Here is a 13,562-nt window from a genome sequence, read left to right on the forward strand (position 1 = left end):
GTTGAAGCTTGTTGTATACTAGGACTTGATACCACATCTCCCCACTGGACCACCACTGCAGGCTTGCTGGGACCTGTTACAGCCTGACATCTGGGCTCGCTCTGAAATGATCAGGAGGGGCTCTTTGCTGGGTACCTTTGCATGTACAATGCAGCAGCCCAGCACAGTGACTAATGCCTCATTTGCACCACAGAGATCTGCTTTTAATTTAATTAAAATTACCACATCCTTCATATGTGCTCACAGTAATGTGTTTTCCACTAATCAAACTCTGAATTTGTGTTAGTCAAGTTTTAAAGTCTCCCCAAATGGCACAAGTCCTGTAATGACATCTGGCTGCATTTTTGGCCAGGTACAGACATCATGACTGCTTTTTGATTAAGAGAGCAATGTGTGCCCCAGGCTGCCAAAACCATCAGCAAGGGGAAGTTACAGCAAAGTCTATGCACATACGGAAAACCTATGTGATCTCCTATACTTGCTGCTGTATTCAGAGTGGAGGTCATGCCATACAGAAACTCTACAGCCACCTGCTACTCATCTAGGTAACCTTATTTCTTTAGCAAATAGGGTAGGAAGCTACAGTGTGATGAAGAAAAACCCAGGGTGAAGGGGTGGTACCCCAGGGTTCAGAGTGGTTCACAGGGGTCTGGCCTGGCTATGTCACCTTCCCCTAAACCTCCTCCTCCTGAGCTGTGAATCTGGGGCAGGTAAGTACAGTGTAGCCCCTTGCACTGTCAGCATCTGAACACTGGCAGTAGTATTACACGTAAAGGCTACGATACGGGTGAGACATAACATTTGCACTGCACCAATGGGAATTTCATTGAAATGTGGTGCCTTCTCTTGCTGTTATAGTTCATGGCCCTTCACATTACTCCATCAGTTATATCAAAGGGACTTGACTAATCATCCCGCAACACACTGTTTGGCTTCAAACGCGCTTTTGCCTCTACTGCAGTTGCTTGAGCCCTGTTCACAGTATGTCCATACTGAAATGATTGATCTGTCTTGGCCAAGATCCTAGATGATTATGCTAGCTATGTCTGGTACCTCTTACAGCTCATTTAAGCAAACCAGCATCTGCATTGCAAGTTTAAATGAGCTGCAAGGACTTGTCTTTAGGAATAGCTGATTTGTGAAGGCCATAAGGACTGTGTAATGTAGGCCTTGTGTGCTGACTTGTAGCAGCCTTTACCGGAATATGGCCTGGCACTTCCAAGAGTTGCTGCGAGGAGTTTGTAAAAAGGAAACAAGGGTGTTGTAACTTCTCAGAGACTGTACTGCTGTTGTCACTAGTTGTGCAAGTAAGGGAACAGGGCAACTCCTGTAGGCTAGAAATTTCCAGAATTATACATTTTATGGTACAATCATTGCCTGTTACGTATGCTGTGTATTATTGCTGGCTGGCTCAGTAGCTGCTGTTGAACATGAGATGGTAGGCTCATGGAAGAAGAGGCACAGAAGACTGTAATGATAGCGGTGAAGAATTGTGGGATCCCAAAATTTATGGCTGTATGGCTGTTAGCAGCATTCAGATTAGACCACCTATTCCAGACCATTTGCTAAGATTCTTACCTCTTTATTGTACTTAAAATATCCCAGCAGAGGGGAAAGGAGCAGGTCCTGCACTTGTAAGGTGCTTTCAGACCCTCAGCAATTAGAAAGGCTCTGCAAACAGAGCACATTGGCACCTGCCTCCCATTTCCTCAGCGCAGTCCATGAACAAAGTCACATCTTAAAAGCTGGCTTAAAGAAAAGGAAGCTTGGACTCTGCTATTTTGTCATAATTTTATATATTTCTTTGGAACAAAAGAAGCACAAAGCTAGGGCCAAATCTGCTTTCAGTTGCAACCATACAGCTTGCAGGTGTGGGCAGAGCCTAGCCAGATATAACTGGAGGCAAAAGAAAGGAAAAAAATCAGCTTAAAAATGTGATGTCAGCAGGAGAAAATAGACTCTGTGGGGCACTGGTTTTCTAAAGCCTTGTTCTGTAATCAACAGAGCTCATTACTGTAGCTGTGCACGATGTTGCAAATGGCATTTGGATGAACGCATTTTGTCTTTCCATCATGCTCACTAGTTAACAAATTGCCCAAATTGCTGAACCATGCTTACAGTGTCAAAGAAGAGGAAAGCAGCAGATTCCCTTTGTCAGGGTGGACAGCCTGTTCCAAACTCTCAGTCACTGCTTTTCAACCTTCTTCTGTTTCGACCCCTGTGAATTCTCCTGCAGATATACAGGACTTTGTATAGATGCCTCTTCCCCCTACAGTGATAATCATACTGCTTTCCTTTCACTCCTAAATCTACAGTGACTCTGAGGTCTTCAGACCACATTTTGGAAAATGGTCTCCCAAGTAACTTAATTATTTGCATTTACAGTTTCACTTCATTTTTTATTTAAAGAAGTCACTTTCTCATATCTCTGTCCAGTCCTTTAATAGTACTGATGCTCCTGTTGCAATACATGGGACAATCCATCATGAAATCACTGTTATGTAAGGAAGTGATTGTGTATCTGAGATCAGCTAGCAGCGTGTGACCACACATCACACTACAAGGCACATCACAAGCTCTGGCTCCAATCTGAATTCACTTTGGAATCTTGACATGGGACTAAAGGCAGTTACACACTTATTACTTCCACTAATAGTGTTTCAAAGTGTTTGGGGCAGACGTAAGGCATTGTAAACTGTAAGCTGTTGTATGGACCTTGTTTTGAGGAATAATGAAGGCTGAGGACGCAGTCCTACAGGCTGACACTACACTGTGCCTTCTAGAAATAAAAAGGATTATGGGCCATTTCTGCTCAATTCTGATTGTGGGCTTTACAGTATAATGCCAACTGTATTAAAGCAGTCACTAAAATAAGAAATTAATCAGGAACTACATTACTGCTTAGTTTTCTCAGGCATTCAGATGTATTCACTGTTCTGTCCATTGGAGTTGTCAGGGGAAATGAAAAGGGTCCCACATTGCTTCTTATGTGGGGAAATTCTCCTGTGAGGTGGTTGTGTCTCCTTTGTGCCATAGAGAAGCACAGAGGGATCAAAGACATATTAAAAATTTTGCTTCAATCTCCCTTGAGGAAGAAATGAGAAACAGAATGAGACTATAACAGGTACCCCAAAGGTAAAGGAAGCAAATGACTGAAAGAGGACTGACATTAGGGTTTTAATATGCAATTTTTTGGTGGTCAAACACTGTCACAAGTTTCCCAGAGAGGCTGTGGAGTCTCCATCTTTGGAGATATCCAAAACCCAACTGGACATAGTGCTGGACAACTTGCTCTGGGTAGCTCTTCTAGAGTACACAGTTTGGACCAGATGATCTTTTCCAACCTCCACCACTCTGATTCCATGGTTCTGCAATTTAGATATTTTCTTCCATTTTCTGGAGGGAAGAACAAAAGTGAAAGTTAAGAAGATGTTTCCCTTTTTCAGACTAATAGCATTAACTTCTACTAGCCTTTCTAACCATTGCCAGACTTGTCTATATGAGTAATCCTGTTAGCTGGGCTGGATTTTATCAGCACCAAAGGTAATCCTTCAGCACATCCAAGCCACCTGTGAGGTTTTCCTTATTGTGGAAATGAGGGGGCAAGGAAGACACATTGATGAACATTCTGGTTCTGTCTCCCCATGGGATCAGGATTTGGCCAAAATGCACATCTCAACTAGGAACTGCTTGGATATTGTATGTAGATGCAGGTTATGCATACATGAGTGAAGAAATACATAAAATATGTGGTATACTCAAAAAGAAATGTGTGTGGGAAGAGGTTTAGCCATGCCATGCTATGCTGAACAGCTGCTCATACTGAAGAGAAAGGATAAGATTTTTAAATGGAGCTTACACATAATGCAGATTTGTCCATACAAAAGTGTGTATGTGTTTGTAGGGCTGGGGTTTGGGACTCCTGGGCCTCAGCCTTTTTGGCTAAATCTGACAAAAGTCACATCACTGCTTCTATCATTTAAGGCACTCTTAAGCTTACCCAGTGCAATTTTCAGGATCAAGTTAGGCACCTGAAGATGACATCCATAAGCAGAGTTGGCTCAAGGCACAGGCAAAATAGGCAAATGTCTGGGTTAGAGCTTGCTCAAAACCAGCTGATGCCCTCTCATCTCTTTTTACGTGCACACGCCCTCCCAGAATTTCACGGAATACTGCTAGCCCTACTTCTGTCTCCCTCCGATTGTGCTGCTGGATTTCATTCTGCTTTTCTGAGGCAAGAAGTTCAGTTTTGCCTGGCTGCTGAGAATCCCTGAGCTGGCTCTGGAGACAGGCTGGACCAGCTCAGAAAAGTGTCTGCTCAGCATCAGCACTGGCACAAGGAGGATGAAGAGGACTATGTGTCCAGGAACAGGAGAGGGGAGAGGATGCAGCCTAAAACAGGACCTGTTAGTATTAATAAAAGCTACTCAAATCAATGTTTGACTTCACCTATAGACCTATGCTGGTCTCTACCTGGAAGCACTCATGGATTAGATACAGCTTTACAAAATTATTTGAAGCTAGGTTGAGTAAAGGGCTGAGGTTCCTACAGTAAGTTTTAGGCAATACTTTAGTGTGGAAGTGCAAGACTGCAATCCTGAGAAGACTTGATGCTTTGTTCCCTAATCCAGGAGGTTCCCAAACTTCAGACATACATTACTTTTTCACTTCAGAATTACTCACTGGCCTCTACACGGGCACCTCAGGGGTCTGCTGCCTTCCTGATGGGATGGGCACAGATTTCTGACTCATTATCTTGTAGTAGTCTGGGATTCCCCCAGATGCCTAAACTGGTGGTGGGAGAATTGCCTCCTTCTTCACAGAAAGCATCCTTGACTGAGATGCAGAAAACCTGCTAGTAGAAATTATGGTCTCACATTGTGATTCGTGCTGTTAAAACACTATTAAGTACCAAGAACCACAGAATAATAGAATCATAGAATAGTTTGGGTTGGAAGAGACCTTCAAACGTCATCTAATCCACCCCCCACAAGCTGCCTCAATACAGCTTATGTTCTGAAGTTCTTATGCCACACATTTCCCATGTCTGAATTCTGCATATTATAGAAGAGACATATAATGAAGGAAGAAAAAAACAAAACAACAGATTGTTTAAGTTGGAACAGCTTCTGCCATCCTGTAGTCCAGTACTGGGCTGATTGCTCACTCAACCAGTAGAGATATCCATGGACTACTGTGGTTGCCCACGGTTAGCCTGACACACCTGATGACCTCTTCTTTCCATACTAATAAATGTAAGACACTCAATATACTGGTTTCTATCTGCTAATAAAATATCACAGTTTACACAACATGTGAACGTGACTGGCAAAGTCCTATAGCATGTCCCAGCAGTTTATGCTACAGTTAGAGGCAAGTTGAAAGAAAGAAGAAAAAGGAACATTTCCAGGCAGAGGAGGAAATGGGCAGGACTTGATGAGCAAGAAAAAAAGGCCCAATATTTCTTTCCCCACCCCAGACTTACCCATATAAATAGTGAGAGAATTATTCCCCTGCTCACTGGCTGCTGCTCATCTGTTGCATATCCCTGGAACCTTGCACCATCCCTCCGTGATGTGGGCAAAGGTACTGTCTTGTTTCTTTGCATTTCAAGATGCACTTTTCTGTTTAAACTTTTGTATCCTCACTCTCTATGTTTTAGGAAACCACTGGGATATGTGGTTCACCTTCTTTAAATGACTTGTGTTCCTCAAGATAGTCTTCATGCTTTAGTACAAAGCTGAGTGAGAACTTGTCTGAAATAATGGGTACAATTCTGGTCACCATTGCTATAGAATAGAAATCAAATGTGAATAACGCATTGAAAAGCTACTAGCATAGTTAGGGGTGAGTCTACATTCTAAAGGACAAAGCAGCACTGTTTGGTTTGTTTACTTTAGCAAAATGAAGGCTAAGAGGAAATACCACCTTGTGTGGATATGTGCAGGGGAATAGAAGAAGAGGAAGCATGAATGGAAGGAGACAATTTCCAAAAGGGACAACAGCTATATTCAGTAATACCAATATGAAAAACAGCAACTGTGTATGTGGGCTGGTTGTAAATAATACATACCTCTATATGGGGATGTTTCTGATGGTCAGAAAAGGGAAGTTCTAGATTAATTTCTAATAGATGTATTAGTGGCAGCCAACAGCTCCAGACAAGAAGCAGGCTGAACTTGCATAATGGGTACAATAGGAAAGCAAAGGGAAAAAAAAAATAGAAATATAATCCCCAGATCAGCAGGAGCCAGGAACAAGGAGCCACTGCTTTCAAAAAGGTGAGACCTTGTCTTGAAGAAAAGCTGGGACCTCAGCTGAGTATGCATTCAGTGAGAGCTGGGAGCTAGGAGCAGCAGGTTCAAGGTAGAGATGCCAGTCCTACCGTGCTCCAAGCTCAGCAAGATTTGGGAAAGTAATTCTGCTACTCAGGGAGATTCAATCTTTCCTCCTTGTGTAGCAGTGGCTGCACAGGATTGAAATGCTACTTTCCCACTGATTGCAATAGCAAGGTGCTGTAGAAAGCCAGGTGGGTTTTGCTTCTATTTGTTTTATGTATGTTTGTATGTGTATAGAGGTGGAGATGAAGATATCTTGCAAAGTTACATCACCTGCAGTGCTTACCCTCAAGGACTCAAGTCAAGGAGGAAGCAGCAGAAATACAGAACAGAGACAGACACTGATGAAAGTGTACATAAAATATAAATAACACTGTGGCATTTCTGGGAATAAAAAGAGGAAGAATTCAAACCTTAGTTTTGCTGATGCAATTCATGTAAGCATGGGCAGGGCAACAGACATGGCCAGTATGCTAAGTAGTAGTCTGAAAGTGAAAGAAAGAGGGAAAAAAAAAGGAAGAAAAAAAATGTGTTTTCTTTAAATTAACAGAAATATCTTTTCCTTTATTTTTCCCCCCTCCCAGACAATTACAGGAAATTTTGCCAATGTTATTCATGGTTTGAATGCAAACCACTTGACAGACCAAGTCATTCAGAGAAGCAAACGAATGATTCTCGATACTCTTGGAGTGGGGCTTCTAGGTACCAACACTGAGGTCTGCCACAAGGTGACACAATACAGCAAGGTAAGATGCCTGGCATTCATAGCATGCCCTAAAGTTCAGCTTTAAGGACAGTAAGGGAAAACTGGGGCTATAAGAGGAAACTTCCTCATGGTGAAATTCTTTGGGGGATGGAAAGAGACACGGGGTTCTTAGCACTTCACACAGGGAAACTTCATTGCTTGAGTTACTTAACTCTGATTGGGCAAAGGCCTCTGTAACAGACTGTATGTTAAGATAACCCCCTGCAGGCATGGATAATTAAGAATTGTTGCTTTATTTCCCCTGTGAGATTTTCTTAAAAACATCAGCAAAGTGAATATCCTTTATCATCAACTTTCAAAAATAAGACACTGTTAGTAGGATGGAGAGCTAAAAGTGGCTTACTTCCCAAAATATAATTGTTGTCTGGAGTACATTGGTCATGTTTCTCCTCCGGTCCTGTTCTCCCTAAACTAGCGCAGTACTTGACCCTGAGGAGAAGCCTTCCCAACCGAGGAGCACATGAGGAGGAGTTTCACCTACTGTTTTATTGATCAGACTTGCCCAGTTGGACTCATGCTCCAGAGCTCTGTGAATCCATTTGCACGAAGATTGTCCCTTCCCAAACCATGGGGGTTTTGTTCTATTTAATTCTGTAAAATCTTTTTATTGGCTACAAAGGTCTGCGCAGCAAATGGAAAGGAACTTGGGGCTGCTTGCTCCAGGAGGCCGTATCATTTACTCAGGGTCTTATGAAAAGTAGAAAACCAGAACCTTTAGCTGGAGATCTTCCCCAGCAAGACGAAGGTAGTGTGGAGACAACTGCAGATGGGCTGTGGGAAGGGATACCAATGGCCAGAGGCTGTGTGAAGGTATTGAATGGCCAGGTGCATGGTGTTGGGCTGGCACCTGAGGTCTGTTCAGGTGGAAAGGGACATAGACCAACAGGAAAGTGAGTTTCTTTTCATACTTTCTAAAGAACAATATTTTTCTCATGAAAGGGAACAGTTGGGTCCCAGGAGGGTACAGCCTGATCTGGGTTACATCAGAGATATGGCACACATTTATCCTTGGGTTCAGGATTTTGAATTAATTTATATCAATTTCTTTCAGACCTACAGCTCAGATATATCCAGTACCATCTGGGGCCACTTGGATTTCCGACTGCCTCCTGTGTATGCAGCTTTTGTGAATGGAGTGGCTGTAAGGGATGCTCTTTTGTTTGTTCTTAAATTACAGTGATGCCATTCCTGCTCTAGAGAGAATAGTAAGCTCCTAAAATCTCAGTTTACTTTATCCTTCTGCCTGAAGCCTGCTACAAAACTTTCCTAGACCGTTCTCCTAATGTGCTTCAACTTTCTCTCAATGAGATTGAGATCAAGGTGTAATACATATCTGAATCAGCTCAACAGCACCCCTTACGTTTAATGTGGGACTCAAGGGTGTTTTCAAAGGTCAGAACTCTACAGCTTGTTACAACTTTGCTACAACAGCATTATAAAGAGATACTCTTAGCTCTGGCTGATTTCACTGGGATCCAAATTTCATACCAGCTGGCAAAGTACAGTTGCAGAAAAACACAAATACAGACAGATGCACATATATATACACACATAAAATATCACATGGCAATTTAATCTTTAGTTATGCTGTTTACAAAGGCCAATCATGCATTTTGGACACATACATTGTCATTAAAGCAGTAACTGTTTCCCCATACATTTGTCTAAACTCAGATTAAGGTTAAAACCATTTGAAACTGAAATATGCACAAGAGGTGGGGTAGACAAAACTGGCAATTATGCAAAACTAGGGAAGGTGACCAACCAAGGAAATGGTAATATTAAACCTATCTGAATTAGTGCAACAACAAGATCAGAGGACCAGTTTGACACCTCATGTCCAATGTAGAAAAAATTACCTTGGAAAAGAGATCTGGAGCCTCTCAGCTCCTAGCAGCCCATTTGACTTTCAAATTGGTCTTTTATCATGTATATGATCATTTCAGTTTACATCTCAGTCACAGGTTGATTCTGAGTGCTTATTGAAGATGCCAAGAACACAGCTTACCAGGTATTGGGCACATCTTTCCCTATCCAGCACTGCAGGGCATCTTTCCAGCTGGCATCTAAGTTTTTCAAGGTAGAAACCCTATTTTCTTATGCCTCTTCAGAAACACAGGACTCAGAAGGGCATATTCCCAGTATTATGGGGCAAGACCTGAGTGCTGGGGAGCCTGACCACCTTCCCAGTTGCTCTGAAGTAAGACATGGCTGAACAGGCGTGAAAGTTCAGCTTTTGAGACATTATTATGTTATTAGAAGTGCTGCCCCTGATGTTCTCAAGTCCTTGGGGATTCTCAAAACCTTGTGGGCAGGTGTGGGGGTCCGCCAAGCAGTACATTGCAAACACTGACAGCACTGCTGGGAGTAGTCTCCTACCATGCTGGGAATACCCAAAATCTTCCCGAGCAGCTGGGCTGTGGGCATGGGAGAGAGGAAGCACCTTTCTGGATACTCACAAGGACTAAACGGCTTATCCCAGTTTTAAGACCAACATTCTTCTAGTCCTAGCAACCCCAGGGAGTCTGGTTCCTCATGTGGCAGGTCAATGTGCTGAGAATTCAGGCTAAAGCCTCGTGTACATTTGCAGGCTTGTACCTGTTGCCTGTGGAGGGTTGCACTGAAGAAGCTGTTCTGATGGTATAACTTAAGAGTTATCAGTGTGGACCAGACTGCTACAGCTTTAACAGTGTGTGCCCCAATGGCAGCATCAGTTGCAGCACTGGGGAAGTAGTTTCAACACATTTATATACTGTTTTGGGGAAGTGAAAATTCACCATTCATATGATGAACCTAGAACTGCTGCTTTAATTATACCAGTCTAATTAAAGCAGCAAAAGCCTATTGTAGGAAAGATGAATCATTGTCATATTGGTTTTAGACTGCTACAACTTGAATTAGAATTACACTTCTTTGAGGCAAGATTTGTATTGCATTGCCACTTCTCATGGAGCCATGTTGGGAGTAAAGGTCTTTGAAAGAAGGACTTCTGATGTTTTGCTTTCTAAGGACAATTTAGTTCTTCAGTCCTTTTTTTCTACACCGATTTCAGTAGTTTCATTTGACTGAGCCAATCTTGACAACTCAGAGTTTATTTCTGATGACATGTCAAGGCTTTTCTTTCCATTAGGTGCACTCAATGGATTTTGATGACACATGGCATCCTGCCACACACCCATCTGGGGCTGTGCTTCCTGCTGTTATTGCACTCTCAGAGGCCTTTCCTCAGAAGAGAAAAATCTCAGGTCTTGATCTGCTCCTAGCTTTCAATGTGGGAATTGAAGTGCAAGGCCGGCTGCTGCGCTTCTCCAGCGAAGCCAGGAATATCCCAAAAAGGTACATAGAAGTGCTTCAAGCAGAAAGTTGAGTGGAATGGGTTTGTTTTCTCAGTGTTAATAGACTTAATTAAATGCCAGTTAAAATACAGATGGGATAGTCATTCATATTTTCTATGTTGGTTGTCTGGAACGTTAAGAAAAGTTCATCTTAAACATAAATACACTTACATGATTCCTTACGGCTTAGCTAATAGCTTTCTTTATAAGAGCATTGAGCAGTTTACAAGAAGGAGGTAATGATCTCCGTATCTATTAAAACCAGCAGCAAAAGGGCAATGATTAACAGCAGAGATTTCAGGCTCTCATGAATACATACAACCATGCCTCAATTGCAAAAAGTGCCTTGCTGTTTTCTGTGTGTTCCTTCTATCGGTTTTAGAAGACTATTTCAGAATGACAAAACCTGCCTCCCCCAATATATATAATTTATAGAAGACTATAAACTGTGATGCTTTTGCCATTATTCTGCTTGGCGTGCCTTGAATTATGAGCAGTTCTGAAGTTTTAATTGCTTTCTGAGGAAGACCTATTGAAAGTAGAACTATTCGAGTTTAACTTATTCCTGGGGAAAAGCAACAACTTTTTCCACTAGAACCACATATGAATTTTGAGTATATGTTTTCTTATGGCTCAATCTGTCTTCCACAGCAGTGCTAGAAAATTGGAGCTTTTGTATATTGTGAGTTCAGATGACTTTTTGAAATATGGTAACGAAGATATTTTTGTTTTCTCAGGTTTCACCCACCTACTGTGGTTGGTACAATGGGGAGTGCAGCAGCTTGTGCTAAACTGCTAGCTCTTGACCAACTGCAATGTAAAAACACATTGGCTATCGCTGCCTCCTATGCAGGTGCCCCACTGGCTAATGCAGCAACCCAAACTAAGCCCCTCCATGTTGGCAATGCTGCTAAGCATGGGCTGGAAGCAGCTTGCTTAGCATCACAGGGCCTTCAAGGAAACAAGCAGATCTTGGATATGGAGTCGGGGATAGGTGCCTTTTATACAGATTACAACCCACAGACTCTGCCAACCTTGCAGTCCTATCCGTGGCTGTTGGACCAGCAAGACGTCGCCATCAAACGCTTTCCTGCTCACCTTGGAACACACTGGGTAGCTGATGCAGCATCTTCTGTTAGGAGGAAGCTTGTAGAGAGCAACAACCTGCTTCCCCTTGATAAAATTGAGAAAGTCATTCTCAGAGTCCCAGAGGTCAAATACGTGAACAGAGCCAGCCCTACCTCAGAGCACGAAGCTCGACACTCCTTCCAGTTTGTTGCGTGTTCTGCTTTGCTGGACGGCATCATGTCGGTCCAGTCCTTCTCCAGTGAGAACATTCACCGGCCGGCCTTGCGGGAGCTCCTCTGCAAAACACAGCTAGAGCACCCTCCTGATAACACACCTAGTTTTGAGAGTCTTTACTGCGAAGTGAGCGTCATGCTTCAGGATGGCAACATGATCAGTGACCGCTGTGACACATTCTATGGGCACTGGAGGAAACCCCTGAAAAAGGAGGACTTGGAGAAAAAGTTTCAATCCAATGTCTCCAGCATCCTGCCTGCAGAAGCCACAGAAGGCATCATAGAGACCGTGTACAATCTGGAGAAAGTAGAGGACTGCTCTGTGTTGAGTACATTTTTATCAGGACAGCCAGCTAGAGCTCTTCTGGAGAAGCTGCGCTTCCTCTGACTGCTTGAGCCAACAGCAAACACGAAATGCAGGACAAACTCTTATTTAGTGACTCAAGCACTTTTGAACAGGACTCCTGTAACCCAAGAGCCACACTCACTCAAATACCGTGGGTTTTGACTAAGTAAGTAATTTAGTGATTATGTGCACAACTCAGGTTGAATAGAAGATTCTCTGCTGGTGTGATCGGTGGCACTTCCATTATCTTTATACCTCTAGAGGCAGAGCACTCCTTGTGCACAATACTAAAATGTCCCCGCTCTGCTGCCAAAAGTGTCTGTATATTCTGCTTCTGCTAAGTAAATCTATAAAGGAATTTCTGGAGGAGTATAGACATGCTGTGTTCGTGAGAAACACCCCTGAGAAGGGCAGAGAATAAATACCTTTATATATTTATTTCTGTGGATTTCACTCTAAAACCTCCTTGAAAAAGCCACCAGTTACATCTGAACTTTGATGTTTGTGCTAAAATAAACACGGCACAACACAGAAAGTAGTAGCACTCAATGCTCTGCAACATGTCAGGAATCACAGGTAAAGGTTGTTGCCCTCCCTGATCACACCAGCTGCTGAGCAAGAGGCACAACTCAATGCTCCCCATCATAAAGGCATTATTTCCTAGTCCCATCTTTTGGCTGCTCTGTGGTACACGTTTGTTCCTGCTGTATTCTCACTCCAGGCCCTTGATCAACAAGACACAATTAGCACTAGTGATATGTTCAGGCACTGCAAAGCATGGACTGCAATACATTTGTTGCTAGTGAAAGAGATCTGTAAGCATCATACCACTTCCTATGCTGAGACAATTAAGTGTCCACAGTGACTCTCAGCTTACCTTCAACAAATTCTGGGAATTTCTAGTTCCTTCAGGAGTACAAAACCTTGCCATATTGTGCTTATTAGAGAGGCTGGCCACCTTTGTTCACAATTGTGAGATCAAAGCATATGTAAAGTGTACCTTCCTTAGGACAATAAACTATGCATAAAAAAATCATAAAGCTATTTCATTTTACCAACTAAACCTCAAGCAATTTCATATATTAGAGCAGAACTTGTGTGTTTCCCTCAAATAAGGTATTAATTTGTACTTAAACGTCTGACTCGTTTTATAAAGTCCATTAGTTATACGTGCTTAAAGACTTGCATACTTTTCCCCTTCTATTAGAAGTAGAATTTCTCACCTCTAATGACAACATACAGACTCATTTAGAGCTATTTCAATAGTAATTATAGCTCAGTAACACCAAATATGAATTACTGATAATCACACCACTGGGCAAAGAGGGTTCCTACATTATCATAGAATCACAGGATGGTTTGGGTTGGAAGGGACCTTAAAGTCCATCTAGTTCCAAACCCCCTGCCACAGGCAGGGACACCTTCACTAGACCAGGTTGCTGGAAGCTCCTTCCAACCTGGCCTTGAACACTGAAA

At 42.6% G+C, this 13,562-nt stretch overlaps 1 protein-coding gene across 1 annotated transcript; it reads left to right on the plus strand.

Annotated features, from left to right (window-relative positions):
- Nucleotides 1-5,532: 5,532 nt before the first annotated feature.
- Nucleotides 5,533-13,080, plus strand: ACOD1 (aconitate decarboxylase 1). The gene is made up of 5 exons (XM_013128787.3): nucleotides 5,533-5,586; nucleotides 6,923-7,084; nucleotides 8,156-8,245; nucleotides 10,235-10,440; nucleotides 11,177-13,080. The coding sequence occupies exons 1-5, from the start codon at nucleotides 5,575-5,577 to the stop codon at nucleotides 12,126-12,128; spliced, it is 1,422 nt and encodes a 473-aa protein (XP_012984241.2). The 5' UTR covers nucleotides 5,533-5,574; the 3' UTR covers nucleotides 12,129-13,080.
- Nucleotides 13,081-13,562: the final 482 nt, after the last annotated feature.

This window comes from Melopsittacus undulatus, chromosome 2 (assembly GCF_012275295.1).
Source record: "Melopsittacus undulatus isolate bMelUnd1 chromosome 2, bMelUnd1.mat.Z, whole genome shotgun sequence".
NCBI classification, from domain to species: domain Eukaryota; kingdom Metazoa; phylum Chordata; class Aves; order Psittaciformes; family Psittaculidae; genus Melopsittacus; species Melopsittacus undulatus.

Excerpts from the sequence above, each read along its gene's own strand:
- ACOD1 (XM_013128787.3), top strand. Across the intron at positions 7,085-8,155 it reads AGGTGACACAATACAGCAAG|ACCTACAGCTCAGATATATC; the intron begins GTAAGATGCCTG and ends AATTTCTTTCAG. Across the intron at positions 8,246-10,234 it reads CTTTTGTGAATGGAGTGGCT|GTGCACTCAATGGATTTTGA; the intron begins GTAAGGGATGCT and ends TCTTTCCATTAG.